Here is a 19711-nt window from a genome sequence, read left to right as displayed (position 1 = left end):
CAGCCAAGGTAGAAAAGACAATTTACCTTCTTGATGGTCACAGTTTTGAGGTTTTTGAATTTGGCATACCTCTCCTCGATGGTCTGTAAAAGAGAAACAACAAAGTTGGCACGTCAATGAGGCAATTAGTACTGCGCGATGTATTATTCAACCCGCTCTTTCTGTTCGGCAGCTGCAATTGTGTTTCTGTTTACTTATTTACCATGCATAATCAAACACCCTACTTAATAATTCAACGTGATGCTTCACACTACCCGCATGAAACAAATACGCCACGCACGGCAAGTGCAATCGACAAACAGTCAGCGAGATTGCGTAACCAGCAGTGTATTCAAACGAATCAACTGATCCGCGCGTTTAAAATCAACACCGCGCGGATCAACGTTACAGCGCTAATCCCCGAATGATATGCACAGCTTGCGCCGGTACTTCTGCATTTGCGTATTGGCGAGAATTTGTGTGCCGAAGGTGTTGGCCAAACTCACCTCATCATCCAAGGTAACCGGGAACTGAGTGATTGGTTTTACGGCCAGCTCTCCAAGCGCTGAATCTCGTCTGAAACATAGAAATTTGCACGGTGAAACAAGGCGGGCGAAAGGAGAGCACGCAAAGCGGAGGCGGACTGGACTGATAAGATTGCACGGCATGCAAGGTGACTTTGGATTTCCATCAACTTTGCTCGTGGGAAACTTTCCCTGTGCAAAAACTCAGATTCAATGTTGCTGAATTAATTCCGCTTGCAAGTAAATCAACTGAAAATTATTGCCTTTGAGGGAGGATTAATAGCTATGAAAATAAATACAAGCTTTACGTTTTCAAGTTTACAAATGCAATTTTTTAGGGTTTATAAATTTAAATTTATTCATGTTAATAACCAAGATAAAAAAATCGATAGAAATATCCTATTTTCGGGGAATTATTTAGCCTTTGGGATGCTTCTCCAAATCTCGTCATTTCACCCTATTTTTTTCTCTTATTGACAGTTGGACTCATAAATTTTTGTTAAAACCCCAGCATTCAATTTAGAAAAGAGGTATTTTAGCCCTGTTTAAATCAGAGATAAATTAAATTTTGGCATATTACTGTGAATATATTCCAAAGTGTTTGGGACCCATTTAAACATTTTGTATTCTCTTCAATAAATCGATTTTTAGTACGTGGTGCTCTAGAGAGTACCTAATGCTCTATAATCCACAGTGAATAAAAAAAATAGCTAACGAAACCAACATTCCAAAATTAGTTAAATGTTGTTGATGTGTCACAAAATTGAACGCTATTCAACGGGCTAAATGTTTATCTTTGAAAAGCGCAGCGGCCTCACTTTGCCAAACAAATTCTCCGCCTTGCGAGCGGCGTGTTAAAGGTTATCATTCACCAAACCTAACATAAGCCGCGAAAACAAGACACTCTCATAAACCATGGAAACCACGCTTGTGACGTCACCAGGACTGCGGAGGCGAATGAATTTCGATCTTAATCTCAGCTGCGGCTGCGAAATTACGCTACTCTCAACAGGAGGGATGAATTTTACGAGAAAGCGCCGGTGGATTACGTTGGCGACCGCAGCCACCGAATAATTTCGCTTCACGCAGACCATCGTTATTGTGAATGCGCGGCAGATGAAGCCGGTTGTTTCACCTTGGGTGACGTCACGCTTCTCCGTTTTGCAGTCATTTCGTTTGGCTCTCGCCTGAGTCGAAAGGTACACACACACGGCGAGGCCTATTGCGAAACATTTTGTTCTCCGTCCGGCCCTGCCGTCGCTCGCAGCATCCTTGTGCGGCGATTCCGCGTACGCACAATGCGTCGTCGAGGCATCTCTCTCCGAGAATCAAAGAGCGGGTTGTCGAGTCAGCCCGGCGGGCGGAAAGCAAGAAAAGTAGTGCCGATCGGGGAATTGCGGCGGACAAAACCACCCGGCGAGAGCAGCTTCCCGCCTGAATAATGGCACGCTCCTCAGTCTGGAATTAGCTTCCGGGGGATTAATAAAACGGAAGCGTCGGAAAAACAGCGCGTAAAAGGCGCAACAAGTTGGGCTGACATCATCGTATGAATTTCTCCTCTTAGCTAAGAGCTAATCACTCGACTTCAAACAGAGCAATAAAAGACAACAAGTATCTGAAATTTTCACTTAGGGTTGGCTACTCTTTTGTGGTCTAATTAGGATTGCCAAAAATCCAAATTTAGGGAATTTACAAACACCAGAGCTTCTAATTTTCATTTCTTAATTTGTAGTGCCCCGGAGTGAAAATTGCTGAACTGAACAATCTCTTTAATAATTTGATTTATATCATCTTTCATTTTAGGATGTATGCAGGTATGGGGCAAAGTCAGCCCGTAAGAATAAACACACTTTGAGCTTAAGAGTGGATTTAAAACAATTACAATTAATTTATTTCTTTAAATATAAAATCTAAATTTGTCCATGAGATTTTCAAATGATCAGGTAAAATAACGCACCCCTAGTTCTATATCTCTGAGTATTTTATTAAAATAAAAACAACAGAGGATGAGTCAATCAACAGAAATAAACCCCTTCTTGAAATAAGTAGAAAACAATAACTATATTTTTGTATTATTTTTTTACGGTTCTTAAGTCCACAGGTGAATGCTCGCAAATGCAAAATACTATCAGTACACGGTGTGCTGTGATTTTTTTACTCTGAGAGGCTTCTGGGTGTACGGTACACACCTGTCCAAGAGTTTTAAGGTGGAATAGAAGGCTGCTGCTAATTTGGGGTTTTATTTCGTGCAGTTTGCGTGGGTGCACTCCAAGGGTGAAAAGGATCGCATAAATTTAACCTTGCATCGGTGAAGCCAATCTTGTTTTATGGCACACTGGCGTGGTACCAGTGCACAGGTTGAAAATAAGAGCCCATTTTATTTACGGCAAGCACCTCCCACCCGTCTAGGACTCGGACTAAAATATGAAATGCAGCTTGCCTACAATGACTTATTCTTTTTCAGGCCCGTCCCGTTTGGTTTGACTGCCAGTGAGGACAAAGATCAGCCGCGATGCCTTTTCGCACCGCGTGACTACTAGTCGATGGGATAATATCACAGCCGCGTTAAAGGACTGTGTGCCCGCACATTTCCCGTAGGTGTGTGAAGTGATCTTAAAACAGAGTCATTATGTGTAATCTGTGATGTTTTCCCCTCCCCAGACAATGACTCAACTGGGCATCACACCCTTCCGAGGGGGTTGCGGTACTTTCGTGGGCTTGTCTGCTAATGAATTGATTTCCTGTTTGCTTAAATTAATATTTTTGACTAATTTTTGTAACTTGAATGAAGCAAAAGTAAATAAATTAGTTTGTTAAACTATATACAAAGGCCTAATCTTACTTATTACTCATCTCCGGCCTACTCTTCGCAGGAAACAAAGAGATAACGTAACTATCTAACTCCCACGACTTGAGGATATAAATGCGGCTAACCTTGTCCGCCTTAATATGCACACGAATTCAGCTTGACGTCGACCAATTTAATGAGAAAGTGCCACAAACTTAATATTCTATTAGCCGCGACGAAATGACCGATAATCGAGCCCAGAGCGGCACAGCGCGTCTATTTTGAGTGAGTGGAGTGACACCGGTGGACGCGCGCGCGAAATTCCGCTCTCTGCTCAATATCTCGCGACGGCGGCAACCCTAAAATTAGCTGGAGTGGCTCCATGTTGGCACGCGAGCACGAGTTATCGCACCAGACCGGGGTAACTGCATTGTGAGCGAGGCGTGAGCGGCGGCGCCGTTGTTGTGCCGGGAGAATAAATAAAAACACGCACACACACACACACACACACACCCCTTGCATAAAACGCTTGTTTAATGATGCTGGCCGCGCTTGTATTCTTTTTCTGATAAGGACAGACGCGGAGTGCGGTGGGCTCATTCCGTGTAAAAGCTGCACGCGCACGAAACGCAGCAGAGGATGTGGCCGACGCAACGCTACTTCTGTACTTGTCTTGTGCTCGCCAACGCCAAGGAATGAGTAGTCCGCGCGAAAGAATCCAATCCGGTTTGCCGACAATTGCGCGCGGCATAAATGGTGCATTAGACGACAAAAGCTCTCGATGATAAATTGCAAATAATTCTATTCAGCACCACTTAATAAGGCGCGAGCATTGTTGTTGTGTGTTGCCTGGTGTTGTGAGAAGTGAGGGTGCACTTTGTAAAGAGGCTTAACAACTTGCTAGAATTTAAATTGAAAGTTGGCTGGTTCACTCGTTAACCGAGTGAGAATAGATAATGAACTTACAACTCGAGCTCCATTGTAAACGCATAGCAGCAGGATTATATCATTGAAAAAGGGCCTTGGCCCGTTTATTATCTCATAGAAAAGTCGGAAACTGGTAAAAAAATGAAACAAGTAAGTGCATAATAAGTTATTTCACCTTTGCGTACCTTTGTTGCAAGAAATATTGCACGTGCAGCTCATTAAGAAGATAAAAATAATGTTTTTCTTTAGGAAACAAAAAGCAGAAATTTTAATTAGAACGGGATATTTATGTAGAAATGCGGATAAACAAACCACGATTTTAACTTTCCCTCGAAAAAAAATAGAGGAAAATAGCAACATCGCCGGTTTAATTTAAATCTTAACAAATACCAGTTTTTTTACAAGAGGAAAACAAGCATTTTCGTATAGATTGTCTCATATTCAAGCTCAATTATGAAAAAATGTGGTCACCGGCATGATTTCCGTGCCAGCTGATTCCTCAAGGCGCAATAATAGCATGGAGCTCTTTGAAGGATTTCATACGATCGGCAGTGCCAATTGTCGATCGTGACTGAGTCGGGCGTGATTTTTTTACCTGGGTACAAATGAACACCTGCGGTGCTGGTGGGCAGTGAGTGGACGCAGACACTCGCGAGCAGCAGCGCCGGCCGATCATCTATCTATCCAGCGACAGACTGGCTGTGGTTGCGAACACACTCACCATCAGCACCACTCGATTTTATTCAACAAACTTAAAAAGCGGCGCTGCCTCGGGACGAGATCGCGCGCACGTTTAGTTCGGTACATTTGGAGCAGAGCGCGCCAGCTCGTTATGGAAATGAAAATGCTCTCTGCGCCGAAGCCGCCCGTGTCTGCGAATCGGCCTTTTCTTCCTCACTGATATCTTTCGGCATTGTGTGTACTGCACGATTCGCTCGTGCAGAAATGATATTATCTACCGAGGCACTTAAACTATATGCTTGACAAAATGGAACTCTACGCGTTTATTGACTATCTCAAATTTCTGATTGTGGCGGTTTAACAGGCAGATTGAATTTTACAAGGAAAATACACAAAGTTATCTGCTCCCACATAAAAATGAGCAAATAATGGGAAATAAATATTTTTTCCATACATTTATTTTGAAGAAAACCAAAACTTGATCGATTGGAAACAGTTTGAACTTGAAACAAAACCTTAGAACGTAATAACAAGCATTCTCTCCGATTTACAGCTTGCTGATTTGTACCGTTCCAGCCATTGTAGATCGATATATCAGATTTTTATGGGGTCCGCAAACATAAATACTTTGATTTTGAGGGATGAAAATAGAAATTAATGCTAGTAAAAATTTTTGTTACTGTAAAAATCAGTAAATTAAATTTAATCACACCACTGTGGCAAAATTTCCACTCCAAATAATGTTGAAACATAGCGCTCAAATTGTTATATGAATTTAAAAGTAAGCCTGATTGCCTAGAGACAGCGTGAACTAAAACTGTACTGAACAATCCAGGAAAAAAAAATTCTCTTTGCAAAAATAATATTTTTAAATTGGGTATAAGCTAAAATTTAGTGTACTTGTATATTTAAAAATCTAAAGGACCTATTTTATTATAAAAAATATCCAGTATTTGAGGTTTTGCTACAACAATACTTCGATTTTTGGGTACAAAATATTGAACCTTTTGGCTCGAGCTTAAAAATAACAGGGTTTTAATTTTTGACTGCGCACATAAACACAATAGCCATGAGCTTACATTCACACAATGAATGCAGTGGACGTTTAATCAGTTGTCGCTGCAGCCACCCTTCCGCAGGCATGTTTGCATCTTTTTTCTAATTCAATCAACAGCGTAAACACATATATACGCAAGGCGTTTGAAAGCTTGAGAGTGTCGTTGCTTTGACCATATCGCCACCTCTGCGGCCGCGTATCTCTGACAGGCTGCGGCTAAATCAGTCGAAATCAATACAGCGGTGACAATGGCAAAAATAATCGGCGGCGGCAGAACAAGTGAGCGCATTCGGAGCGGCATCTGTCCGGTTGTTGTCAGCAGCGCCGTCGGCAGACACAATGGAGCTTAATTAGTCGGGCCGGCTGTTTTTTCGCTGTGCGGGCAACTTGAGCTGAATTTGGCTTCACCGAGCGGAAAATCCAGGACGGCGCTTCTGGGAAATTTCAGTTTGGTGCCAATTTCACACTCGGGTCGCTCGCAAATAATTATTCGGTGGCAAGTTTGAAAATTGGAAAATCAATTATGGATGCTAGCTGGTTGAGGGTGCGTGGATATTGTTCTCAGAGGGCAGGCGGACAGAGGGAGTCGTTTGTGGCGCGGCGAAATGGAATTCCAGGGACTTTTACACTCGTCGACGAGTGTCAAACTTAACGGCCGGCCGTAAATTCACTGCGATAAAACGGTAATACTTATATCCCTTGTCATAAAACAGGCCTCGTCATTTTTCAGCAGCGCCGCCGGAAAGAAAGAACGCTCAGCCAGAGGCATTAATTAAATTGAAAAGCTGCTAATCGGTTTAAAGGCTTTCGAGGGAAACGAGGCCTGGCGAATTAGTTCGCCCGCTAATGATTCGCATTTGAGGTCTTTTTATTGAACATTCATTGCCGTCATAGGAGTAAGCGTTTTTCAAATCGTTTTTCCAGGCACCGTCAACATAAAAAATTGAGCCGCGTTCTCAGAATTCCTCTGGCTCAGCTGGACCGTCCGAGCTGAAAGTTTGCAAAAGGAGCTTTCCCCGTGGCGCGAATTCATTAATTCAACGGCGACCGCAGGAGGCATCGATCAAAATCAGCGCCGGCGAGGCGAAACTGCCATCTATCACCCGGCGGCCGGCCAGCGGGGCCAAAGGACAAATGAAAAATGCGTCTTGCCTTGAACGCACGGTTCTGTTTTGCTGCTGAAAACGAGTGCAAACGAACTGCTCGCGGCGTGAGCAGAGCAGGTGTGCCGGTAAATTCTAATTAAGGCACGTACGCGCTGTTTCTTTCCCTGCCGGCCATTATCAAGCCGTTATTCTGCACCAATTACCACGCAGCTGAGCACAGCAATGGTTTCCAGTTTCAGTTTATTTGGCTGAATAGCTTTTTGTGTTGGTAATTTTCTCCAAAGTGGCACGCTTGGAAGCTGTATGCGTATAGTTTTCACGTAAAGGCGAGGCAGTGAGCATAATGGGGCAGCCGGGTAGAAGATATGCACCACGCTCGGCAGTTCTGCCTTCCCGGTTGCATAATTATGAAATATAAGACAAGAATGTTTAAGACAGTTTACAACCTGTGGACGTTTTTTCAGTTTTTAATCTTCTTGAAAGGCTGCCAAGCTTCAAAAATTAAGGCTTTTGTTAAGTTGAAAAGAAAGCAAAATTGAATTGTGAGGATCATAATTCATTTACTTTCTCTCTTCGCGGGTGAGTTGGTTATTAGCTTAAAAAAAGTGTGTAAAAAATAAACTCACAAGTCTCACTCTTGATTATTAATTAGAACAAAACGGTAATATTTGAATAGTTTTAAACAAATATTATTTTTCACTTCATGAGGTGCATTTTTTATACATAGAAAGCAAAAAAAAATCCATGCATGTGGTTTTGGATGTAGGTAACCCAGTTTTCCTATTTCTTAAAAATTGGCATACCTTATTAAAGTAAACAATTTCCCGAAAGCAGCTTCAATTGTGAAAACAGCCCTTCTTTAAAGATGGTCCCGTTTCCCAAAATGATATCAAATTATTTGTATCACCGCTCAAAAAATCATTAACAAGCATCAACCCATGGACAACTCACGTCCCGCATCAATGATGTCATTAAAGATTGACATAAAAAGTAAAGTAAATAACTAAAACGTAAAGACTTCTCAGTGAGGCTATCTGTGCTGTCTGTCCACGAAGAGTGTAAGAATTTATTTTCTCCTCAATTTCAAGTCCGAGCAAACTCATCTGATTTCCTGGGTAAAAAATTCGAATTTCACGCTCTATGTAGCAGTCTTAAACTTTCTTGTCATGTTTTCATCGAAAGGGCATCACCTGCTCTCAATTCATCAACTGGTTGCCGTAAATCTCATCACTCGCCACTTCTTTCAATCTGCGCGAAATTTGCATGAAGCATCGCAGTCCATAAATTCAAATTAAGCCATCTGCGTGTGCCAGCAGCGCGCTTATCGACTTTCATCCTCGAGGGCCATAGCCGGCGCGCAAGTGGTTATTCAAATTCGCTGCTCTGCCTCAGCAAGTCAGTCGGAATACATGCATGGAAATGAGCAGCGCTGAGAAATTCGAGAGCCAGATTAGAAATCGGGCCGGTGATGAATTTATCGCTCTCCTTGAGCAATTATCGGAATGCAAGCGGGCCTGCCCCCAGGAATTCCTCTCGAACGATGATTTCGCGTCTACTCAACCGCGCCGCCCCCGTCATTTTCTCTATTGGAGCTAGAACTCGGGTTATTGGCTCGGTAATTGAATTCGACTATTCATTCTGCAGTTTATTTCTGGCGAATATCTTCTTCCTGCTCTGCTGAGGCGATTCGTGCAGGAAGCGAAAAAGTGGCGGATTGGATAACTGCGAAATTGAATTGTGCGCGAGTTTGAACGAAAACAAGGGCATAAATTAGCGCCGGGGATTTCACGAGAGATTTAACAATGCGAGCGTCCCCGGCGGGAAATCGAATTTGCTGGTGGGCCCGAGGCGTCATAAATCAAACGCCCGCACAAAGACGCGCTGCATTCCAGTTACAATCGCTGGCAGGCGTGCGCGCGCGCGACAGCGTTAATCAAGTATGTGCGAAAGTTTTTTCTCTCCATGAAGCTGTCAGCTCCCCTCTGGAGCACCTTCCTTTCTCGCGCGCTCGCTCTCCGATTTTTCACAGATTGTCGAGCTGCTGCGGGCTGGCGAACGCATTTATCTCGCCGCCACGGGCGTCCGACGGAAAATGGCGTGTTGTAATTGAGACTGCTGCTCGAGTTGAACGCACTCGGCCTCTCATTCATGGGAAAGCACCCAACAACCACAACGAGTAGTGTTTTAATGCTTGTATGGGAGGAAACTAAGCAAATATATTTCCACGAGTCATGTGAGCACCGTTTTGAAAATTTTCGTATAAACCAAAAATTTAGTGAGCAGAATAATACTGTGACAGCGCCTTTTCTCAGTAGCCTTTGACAAAGGGTTGGATTTGTTTTTCATTGTTAAAAAAATTCTTGTAGAAGGACACAGAGAATAAGGAATATTATTTTGCCTGTTTGGGAAAAATAAGAAGGAAAGCTACTCTCGCGAAGCTAGGTTTGCGATGGGCGCAAAAGTAACAAACGATTTGTGAATGACCAGTTATTTTTTGCGGTAATGCGTAAATCGGATAAAAACTCCACCGGGGATAGGGGTACGAGCCACATGTAATCATATAAATCAAATTGAAATTTGAAGACGCCTCGTTTTTCAGATAACAAAAGCGATGTTTTGACGACTATAAGTATAAAAAGGAAAATGATAACAAAATTTTATAATATGCTAGTCTATATTAAACGAGGCATATTTTAACTCTATAAATTTTTTAATTTTTAACATTTTAAAAAAGGAGATCGAAGATCTTTCAAAGGGTCAAAGCAATAAAGATAATTTCTGGTCGCTTCAAGAGAAATGTCTAGACTTTGAATTCTCCATATCAACGCGAGAAAGTTGTTAAGCATATCTTAAATTTAATTTAAGACTCCAAACTTTGTAATTTAACTCAAACAACCGTCTGAAAAAATCCCATTTTTAAAATAAATCATGAGCCTCTGTAAAATGGGTGATTCTTGGAATTTCGCCTTGATATATGTTAAGGTTCAACATCATTCTTTCAGAGCAACACCTCTACCAATTAATTAACAGAGATCAGGATAATCATATATCAATAGCTTTCCCGGCCTTGTTTTTACTACTGCAACCACACATTGAAATTCATTTTTATTAAAAAAAATTGACGCGTTATGAGCATACAAGTATAGTAGTTGTATGTTGAGCAAATAGTTTTGATCATTCGCCGAGTTCGTGTTCGTATTCCGCGCTTGGCTTAGACTCCAGGGAGCAGTTTTTTGCATTCCACAAGAGCTCGACTCGGAGCGGAAAGTTGGAAACGTGCAGCAGTCGGCAAAAAGCGGCAAGGACGACGTGCAAACTCCACTTTTACCGATCAACTCGATCTATTGTTCGGGAAATTCAACGCGATGTATTCCGGCGAGCGGACGAAGCAATGAGCGACGAAACTTCTTCTCCAGCAGCATCATTTCCTTTCCAATCAAAAAAGCCGGCAGCTTTCTGCACAATAAAATTCGCTCCGTCGCTGGCTGGGTGGCGCGCCCGAGGAAAAGCACTTGGCACAACAGGCACGCAGCCTGCGAAATCGGAGCATTAATAAGCGAAGAGCTGACTGGCTTCGCCGCATCCACACGTGGTGGTGGTGGTGGATGATGGTGCTGCGGAGGCAAGAAAACGCCGCAGATCGATCCGCACACAGTGGGACGAGAGAGAGAGAGAGAGAGAGAGAGAGAGAGAGAGAGAGAGAGAGAGAGAGAGAGAGAGAGAGAGAGAGAGAGAGAGAGAGAGAGAGAGAGAGAGAGAGAGAGAGAGAGAGAGAGAGAGAGAGAGAGAGAGAGAGAGAGAGACCCGTTGGGCCAGGCATAAAGTAAATAGTCGGCTGCTTTTTGATGATGACGAGAGGATAATCCCGGTCGGTTTTATTAATTACTTTCGCCGCCAACATGACAGGGTTTATATGCACGTCCCCACGAGAGCCATCTCGAACTTCCTGCTCCTTTTTTTCTGTCGGCCTCGCAAAGCTTCCCGCCTCCACCACCGCCGCTTTCAACTCATTAGGAAGAGCCGTTCCCTGTGAATGGAGGCGGGCCGATTCTTTAATGAGACCACCGGCAGCCCCTATTGTGATCTACTGTGAGCCCTTTCAGACCCCGAGAGCGGGCCCCAGACTCTTGGATTTGCTGCCGACCTTACGTCCGGCCATTAACCAACACGAGAATTCATCTTGCCATTCAATTATAAACGGGGATGAGAGGGCTGCTCGGACAGCGCGACACTCGAATTGGAAGCTGTCCGCCTCTGTAATGGGTTTGCTGCTGTTAGATGTGTGTGTGTTATTTCATGGTCGGCGAGAGGGATACTTTTCGAACACGGCCGGCGGCACGCAGCCAGAAAATACCAATTTACATTATGATTTGGGCACGGATGAAAACTTTTGTGTCTTTGATGATGTGGTGTTGGTATTTCGGCACTGCCTACTCCGTGGTTATTTTGGTGGTGGGCATATTGATTAATTATATGAAAAGGTACTCGCGTTGAAACAAACAACAAGTAAAAGTTAAATTTGAACTAAATTGAATCGTTACGGCTGTGAAGTTAAAACGTAGGACTTTTTTGAGAGACCATTAAATAAGCACGAATATTGAAATTTTGAAGCCAAAGCCTATACTCAAAACTGTTTAAAAATGCCAAAATCATCTAAACCAGCTATATACGCGGAACATTTTGCATGAAATCAGTCTTTTACCCAGATTTGACTCACATAAGACGGAAATCATAATTATTTATTGATCTGTGGGGTCTTGCAGAATTTCTGATCAATCTGAAATCGTGTCATGTGATGAGACTGTTGTGTGTTTGAATTTTAGATTGTAATTGTTTTTTAAGAATGTAGGTATGTATCCAAACAGATATTTTTTTCGCTCACGGAAAGGTCGACTGCAAACTAATTGGTCGGCATTACATCTTGGAACAAACATCTAAAATAATTGTACAATGTGGAAATTATATCAGGGGTTAGAAAATTAATGAATGCCAATAGTACAGGGTACACATTTAAAAGTTAAGGAAAATAATTCAATCATTTAATATCACTCCCTTAGATTCAGCTCTGAAGTTTTGGAGGTTTTTAAAGTAAAGAATTATGTTAAAGTTGAATACCAAAACCATGAATTTTATCAAATCTCTCATCTATATCAGAAGTGCAATATTCTTAGAGGGAATAAAGCCTTTTGGGAGATTGTAATGATGAAGACCGATGAATTCAGATTGACGAATTTAGTTGGTGTATTAGGTTACAGTTGCAAATCCGATCGGATACTTAAATCAAGTAATTATGTATGTACAAGAACTGAAATTGTTTTTCAATAATGAGTTACAAATTCTTTTTGCTAACTGACTGTTGGACTCACCCCTTTGAATCGGGTTCTGCACAATTAAACAAATCACGTCAGCACCGTGTGGCTGATGGACGAAAACTGAATTCTTATTTTAAAATCATCTTTCTGCTGTTAAACAATAATGCAAAATTACAATAATTCAAACCGCCAACAATTGTTGGCTTCCAACAAAAAGCAGGACCGCGCGTTGTTGTACCGCTACATCCTCTTCTTAATTAAGGACAGTTATGATTTTATGAGCTTTAAATTAGTATATAAAAATTAATACCAATTAAGACCACCTTTTTCCAAAAAAAACATCTGAATTACTGCCCTATTCATAAGCATATCAAAAATATGACCCCACCAAGCCAGTTTTTCATTTGCTTCATAATTTATTAAGAAATACATTTTTAGATGGGATAATATCTCTCCATAGCTGCTCCATAGGATCAACGTGCAACAAATCTCATAGTATACGTTCGCCCTCCACTCCCCCTTTTACAAATAAAGAAAATTCGATTAAAACAGCTCGTTTGAGATTACCATGTGAGAAGATTAAGCTAAAAAGTTGCGTTTGAAATGGTGTTGCTCGCTTGAGAGGAAAATTTGAGCAAAGTGATGCGGAAAATGAAAATTAAAAGCAACAGCAAACAGAGAAAATGTTAATTTTCCGGTAGCTGCGCGAGGAAAAACCTTTGGGCGCGGAAGCAACGTCACCAGCAGCGGCTCAAAGATGCAAATTGCTAATTTGCATATCAAGGCGCCCATTGCCGTGTACAATGCATTTTTGGCCGACGGCGCCTCGCGTTTTTTGCGCTCGTCCGTTCCGAGAGCTCATCAGCATGCGGAAAAATGGGAAAACGGCATGCGAAATCCGCCCGTGGAATTAAGCAGAGGATAAAAAAGCTGTTATTCAATGACGAGACAAGCAGCGCGCGCGTTTTTATTTTACGCTCTCCCATCGAGGAGAATCTGCGGCTGAAACGTCGAGCCTGTCACAAAAACACACAATGACGATGAGCGGCAAAGAGTGTGAGAGATAATGCACGCGCACGGAAAAAAGGCAATAACGCGCTAGAGTCGTAATGATAAATATATTCTGAACGTCGGTTAGATGTAACGCTTCGAGGCTATGCAAACAACTGCGAGAAGAATGAGCGCCGTTATTTTTTCATATTTGCCCTCTGGAGTACAGCAGCTTTGTGACAACCGAAAATGGGCTCCGACTTGCGACGAATTTCATAGGGATCAAAAGGTCTGCTTGCTTACTCTCGAAAAGCGGTCTCGGAAATTCCTGTACTGTACAATTTGGAGTCGAGGGAGGAAAAACATTGTTTTTTTTTTTCATCGCTATCAGGTTTGTTGCATCCTGAATTAAGTGTACATTTTCCTTGAATAAAAATTGGGTCTGGATATTTCGTCAGAGATCGAATGAAGTATATTCAGAACGGGTACTCACCTCAGAGCGATCACCTTGAAGAGCGGCCCGGCGAGGCCCTTGATCATTGCGGAGGCGTTTAAGTGACATCTTCCCTGCACGACACAGCCATTGACCTGAAATTTGATAGAAAAAATGATCTCTGTGAGTGAGTGCAGGCGGAACATGGGTATAAACAGCGGTGGCGGCACGTGGTGCGCACAAATTGCGTTATCTGCCGACCGACAAGAGAGCAAAAACCGATGGGAATTGATCCCCGACGTGTCCGCATTTATTTTTCCGCCAGCCAGTGGGAGTACACTCACGTATATAGTACGAAGAAAGTGGTTTTTGTTATTAAGGTAGAGAAATTCGGTCGTAATCAATAAAACATAAAAAAGGAGAATTCGCTCAACGTCAAACTGCACGGGGAATGGCCTGTCAGAAAGAGTTCGAGTTGCTTTCGATTCAGGCTTCGCGATGCGAAAGTGGTCTGGCGCAGCAGCATTTTCTACGAACATTATCTAAATTAAAAAAGCAGATTCTTTCCATTCGTAAATGTGAATATTTCATGCAAAATACGGCTCAGGACCATTTTGACTTAATTTAATACAGACGCAGAGAAAGATGTGAAATAATCCGTTTGCGTGTCAGAATCGTCTTGTCTTTGAGGGCGTAACATCCATTTGCTAAAATAGCGAATTTCAGCAAGCCGCGAAATTAAGAGCGAGACGAAAGCTCCACTTTTACGTGCTTTTCACCCAGCTCTGCACCTTTCTGGGTTTTCTCTGCTTAACAGCCGCCACCGAGCGCGGAAAAGCGTGCTGCAGTAAGCTTAATAATGCAAACGCCGACGTTTCGTTTCTCAAAAGAAGGAAAAATAAACACGGAGGCTTTGTGAGCGCGAACCGGCGGATAATAAAATTTCCCTGCAGCACTACGGTCGTCACGGATAAATCTGCTCGGCGGTGATTTGCATCGGCGACTTTTAACCCGCCATTATTTTGTGCCGAAAACAATAAAACACGCCGTAAAACAAACAGCAGCGGCGGTGGCCGCGCGTCAAAAAGTTGCTGCTTTGGATGCAATAAATTTCATTTACGCCTCCGCACACCAGCGGCAAAAGCAGCAACAGAGCAGGAGCAGAGGCCGGCCGTTCTCTCGCTTTTGTGTGAGTGTGACTGGCGGTGGTCGGATCGATAGTCTAGTTCTGCTCCTGCATCCAGAGAGGGCTGCCGCGCCCGTCCCGCAGGCCGCCCACGAGTGCATTCGTTTTCCGCAGTCGCTGCTGCACTCGTCGTCTGCCTGCATTTAGCGGCGGTCGATAAAAATCCAATGAACTCGATATAAAATCGCTGCCCCTGCGTGGTCAACGACCCAGCAGCGTGCGAAAAGGCGTGTGAAATCCGAAACATGATTGTGTACCATTTGTGCGTGTAATGAAGAGTCTCACTGGGAGGCAGAGAAAAAAAAACAACACTGCTCTGCAGTGGTCTCTTCCATAGTTTTTTCCTGCTAAACCTGCCACGTACTTTTGATACGGAAAAGAACAAGAGCACCAAAAAACTCAAACTTGTTACTGGCAAGCTATTTTTGCGGCTAAAACACTAAAGCTAGGAAATCTCATAAAGTGTTAGGGCGGTCTGACATCACGGGGTCAGAAAAAGTATAAAGCAGGGTGTGATTCTTTCAGTTTTTATTACACTATGATAAACAAACGACAGTTGGTTGTTCCTAATTTTGTCTGTATTTTTACGCAGCTCTCCATTATTTGTGAAGCTATGAGTAGAGGTCTCAGCCGCGCAATTTTGGGACTGCAGTTTCAGCCGAATTTTAGCCCAGCAGCGGCTGAGCATCTTTGCTGGCGGCTGGCGCGGCTAACAAATTTTTTAAAGTGAAGGCGAAGGGCCAAGGACCAATTTTTCTTCCGACATTTTTCAATTTTTCGACTATTTGACTGGCAACTGAGCTCGGTCAAAGTCTCGGCGGCTGACTGAGACCTCTACGTCGTAAGACGTCACTCAAATCTGCGTGCGGACTGTGGTTTTCGATTCTTAACAGTCTCAAACCTTCAATAATTGCAAACCTCAATTTTCACTGTTCGAAATAAAATCTTTTATAGTAGACACAATTTTTGAGCTTGTGGAACAGAATAAAATTAATCTATAAAATAACAAAAGCAGGATGACAGAGCAATCTTCCTTTCAGCTTATTGTTAGTTAAACACTTTTATATAATTCGATAAATGGGGCCAATTTTAAATCTTATTCAAATCAGTATTAAACTATTAAAATTCTCTTTTGATTTTGATTCTTGGGGCACGCAAATATGAATAATTGAAGTCGGCGTTTGCGTCACCGTGCTCGCATGCCGCTCTTTGACCTCTACTCAATTCCTTCGCGTCATACATTAAGACTGCTGCCATAGGCGTCTCCAACTCACTTTACAAACCAGTCAAGGCAACAGCATCATTTGCATGCGACTTTTGTTAAAGGATCTTAATTCAAACAGCATCAGCAGAACGTGCTCCGCCGACACGCAAAGATCAACAAATTGGAATATTGCACTTAATGACACACAATTAAGTAATTTACAAGTTATTCTGAACTGAACACAGACGGTTATTTAGTCAGGACTTGATCTTATAGTTAATTATTACAGAGGACTTTGCCATAACACGCCTCAAGCTGTACAAGGGGTTTCAGTTAACAATCGGAATTGATCAAAAATCAGTTTCTAAAAATAAAAATATCCTAATGATCGGTTTTCACATGCTTGGAAAAAGAGAGGTACGCGGGTTTAAAGATTTGTCAATTCAATCATTCCATATTCAAGCTGTTGTTGACAAAGAGAAGATTAAATTATCACCGACTCAACGCGTATCCCGTCTCAATTTCCTGCGGTACAGAGACAGTAAAAGATTGAATTATATTTCACAAGTGTCAGCTGCCGCAGCACAACACAAACGATTTGCCAGCAACCGATGAACTCTTTCTCAGCAGACAGTCGGATAAATTCAATACCAGTATATTGCGGCAGTGAGTTTAATATCGTTCTCGCTGTTGACGGGTCACAATAAAAGAGAGACAAATAATATGGCCAGATTGGAATAAGTGTGTGCCGTCGCGCCGGGTGGTCTTTGGCAGCATAATAGCGAGGCGCCAGCGTCATCGTTTCGCAGCTGCCAATATCAATTTTTCGCCTGAAGAGCGAGCAGTCATAATTCTTGTTTTCATCTCTTGGACACGGCGCCGGCAAGAGTCGGGAGCGAATCGAAATTCTAATGAGCAGAGGCAGCCTTAATTTCGATCCCGGCACTCACTCTCAGTAGTCCCTTCGCTAACGAGCTGCGCTGATTTGAAGTCCCTCGTCGCGCCCTACCTGTGCCGCGTCGGCGTCGCTCAACCAGCAATTGCTGAGCTTCGCAGTTTGAACTGCACGCACAGCGAGTCAAAGGGTTGCTTTTTTGCACGGCTTGTTTGCGCGTGATTGCGACGGAAACTAGTTTCGCAATCTATTATAGAAGAAGGAGGTTTGCTTCGTTGGCTTTGGCGTTTGCGCCTGGCTAAATCGCACAAATTGAGTTAATAAGGAACTGCTTTATTCGGAAGGAGACGTTGCGCAACGCGAGAAGCGAACAAACGCTCGAATAGAGCTGATCAGTTTGGCCTCCTAAGCGCGAATCGAATTTTTCTACATTCTGGCATCGTTCCCTTCCACTGGATGTGGCTGCTGCTGTGCTTTCATTTACATAAGCCGCCGCTTCAATGGCGAATAATGCATGCATAGGCGCAGCTGACGTGCCGGTTGCCTAAATGAAATTCCATCCATTCCGGCGGTGGCTGGCTTCTCTTTCATCGTGTAATGAGCGGCATTGTTGAAAATGAGTGAACGACTAGAATTTCATTGAGCCTCTCGCTTAGAGTTCGTGTGAATGAATTTTCATCCGGAGGGAGGCTTCACGAGAACGAGAGTTGGGCGGGCTCGGTGGCATGGCATGGTAACTGCTGAGAAGCCAATTAAGCAGACACCGATTTTGGGAGCAGGCCAGCACAAAGACTCGACGATCTGATCGCTTTGATTTAATTACAGTTCAAGCAGTGTGTATGGCTCTTTATTGTCTGTAGCGAATTTTATTGCCATGATTTATACTTATTGGATTTTTCGAGGGTGCATTTATTTATAATTAATTATGCTGCACGGTTTCAAGTGACATAATATTTTCAATGCTTATTAAAAATAAGACAAAAAAGAATTTTAAGGACAACGTGAAAACCATCTCATTCCTATTGGCCAATAATAAATACTTATTTGAAAAGTTGACTTTCACCGATTTTTTTTAAGAAGAAGCCTGTTACCTCGTTGACATAATGTTTTAACAATAAATATGATTTGTGCAATACAATTTCCTCTGACAATATATTTTTATTTTGCACGATCATCAATTCAATTTGATTTTTCTCTTATTTCAGGAATCAGGATACAAATTTCCTCGTTATGAATAGCTCAGATGAAACAAAACCTTTGGATGCACAGTCACTGAATTTTTCCAACGAACTGCTCAATTGGATCAATGTTTCATGTTCGTCATTGCTGCTGAGAGAAAATATGAACTAACGAGCGCGCGTGTGTTAAGCACCTGATAGAAGATCAGCGGCAACAGTTTCCTCATTGGGGTGGATGGAGCACATGTCATGTTTGCCAGCGAGCAGAGTGTCGGAGGCAATAATTACAGGGGGAGAAAGTAGTGCGCTGCTGGTCGTGCCAATTGACGTCATCAAATTAGGTAATTGAAGGGTAGTGTCACGTGAATGGATGTCACTTTGCGTCGCCGTGTGTTTGCTGCCCGCCGCTTTTATTTATCAAAGGCTCCATCCAACTCAACTTCTCCCGTCATCGTCGTGCGGGCGAGCGAGCGAAAGAGCCAGCGAGCGACACACCAACCCCGGGGGATTAGGCCAAAACTCGGAGAATCGCCAGAGACCAGTGGCTTAACGAGACGGCCGCTCTTTGATTCTTATTTACTCAGCCAGCGTAGCGCGACCGAAATTTCACCAGAAAATAGCATTAACTGGCACAACCGGCTATGCTCTCAAAATAAGTCGCTAATTATTGTGACATTCGTCCATCATTTGGGAAATATTCTAAAAATTAAAGGACAACAAACCTAATTATGCGTAAAGTATTTTTTTTTAATTTAAAAGAACTGATTTAATTCATAACTCCTCATTTTTTCTCAATGGAGTGGAGGAAAATACTACAAGCAAACAATTTTCCTTCCGCTTCTTTCTCATAACTTCCATGGAGATTCCAGCACTGAAAATTCGGATTGTGACAAAGGACACGAGCAGTATCCATTTGACAGTTCATAGGGAAGTGGCCAGCAATGGTGCTGGCTGACCTAATTGTAAAAAAGCGCGACAGCTAGTGAGTGAAAGAGCCGGGAGCGACGATCAGCGCGCCCCGCGAGCGACAAATGCAGTCGGCATAGCTCCATCATTATTTTGCTCTCGCTCGTTAAACGCGCGCGCCGGCTAATCGCCCCCGCACACAATTAGCCCGAGTGCAAAACTAGCGGGTATATTTCACGGAGAAGCCAGTGGCGTAAAATCGATTTCGTGCTCACTCTTGAGCGATGTGCTCGCGACATGCAAATTGGCTAGAGATCGATCTCGTTGTCAGGAGGATGCATCGTTGACCCTCGCGAGCGTCGGCTGGCTGCTCTCGCCTTAATTAATTGGTAGCCGCATCTTCTCAACCAAAATTGCGCTCGATCGCTGAAAATCGTGAGTGAGTGCTCGGTTTCGTGGCGTGCGGATCGCATGTGCCGCGACTCATCGCATTTCCAATTAAGAGCTAAGAGCGGAGCGGATCCCACTTTAAAACCAAATATGGT

General features: G+C 43.0%; 1 protein-coding gene across 16 annotated transcripts in view; it reads right to left on the bottom strand.

The window, feature by feature from the left end:
* Positions 1 to 19711, bottom strand: part of LOC135940050 (multiple PDZ domain protein-like) — a 110964-nt gene that overhangs the window by 6298 nt on the left and 84955 nt on the right. For 14 of the 16 annotated variants that reach the window (XM_065484699.1, XM_065484707.1, XM_065484706.1 and 11 more), the window contains 3 exons: positions 13858 to 13952; positions 486 to 555; positions 27 to 83 (listed from right to left, as the gene is read on the bottom strand). In XM_065484699.1, the coding sequence (XP_065340771.1) occupies positions 27 to 83; positions 486 to 555; positions 13858 to 13952 (222 nt within the window). The remainder of the gene's footprint in view (positions 1 to 26; positions 84 to 485; positions 556 to 13857; positions 13953 to 19711) is intronic. The other 2 variants (XM_065484709.1, XM_065484714.1) reach the window with 1 other exon arrangement.

Source organism: Cloeon dipterum, chromosome 3 (assembly GCF_949628265.1).
Source record: "Cloeon dipterum chromosome 3, ieCloDipt1.1, whole genome shotgun sequence".
NCBI classification, from domain to species: domain Eukaryota; kingdom Metazoa; phylum Arthropoda; class Insecta; order Ephemeroptera; family Baetidae; genus Cloeon; species Cloeon dipterum.
Note: the sequence above shows the minus strand (reverse complement) of the source record. Positions and strands in the feature narration are given on the sequence as shown.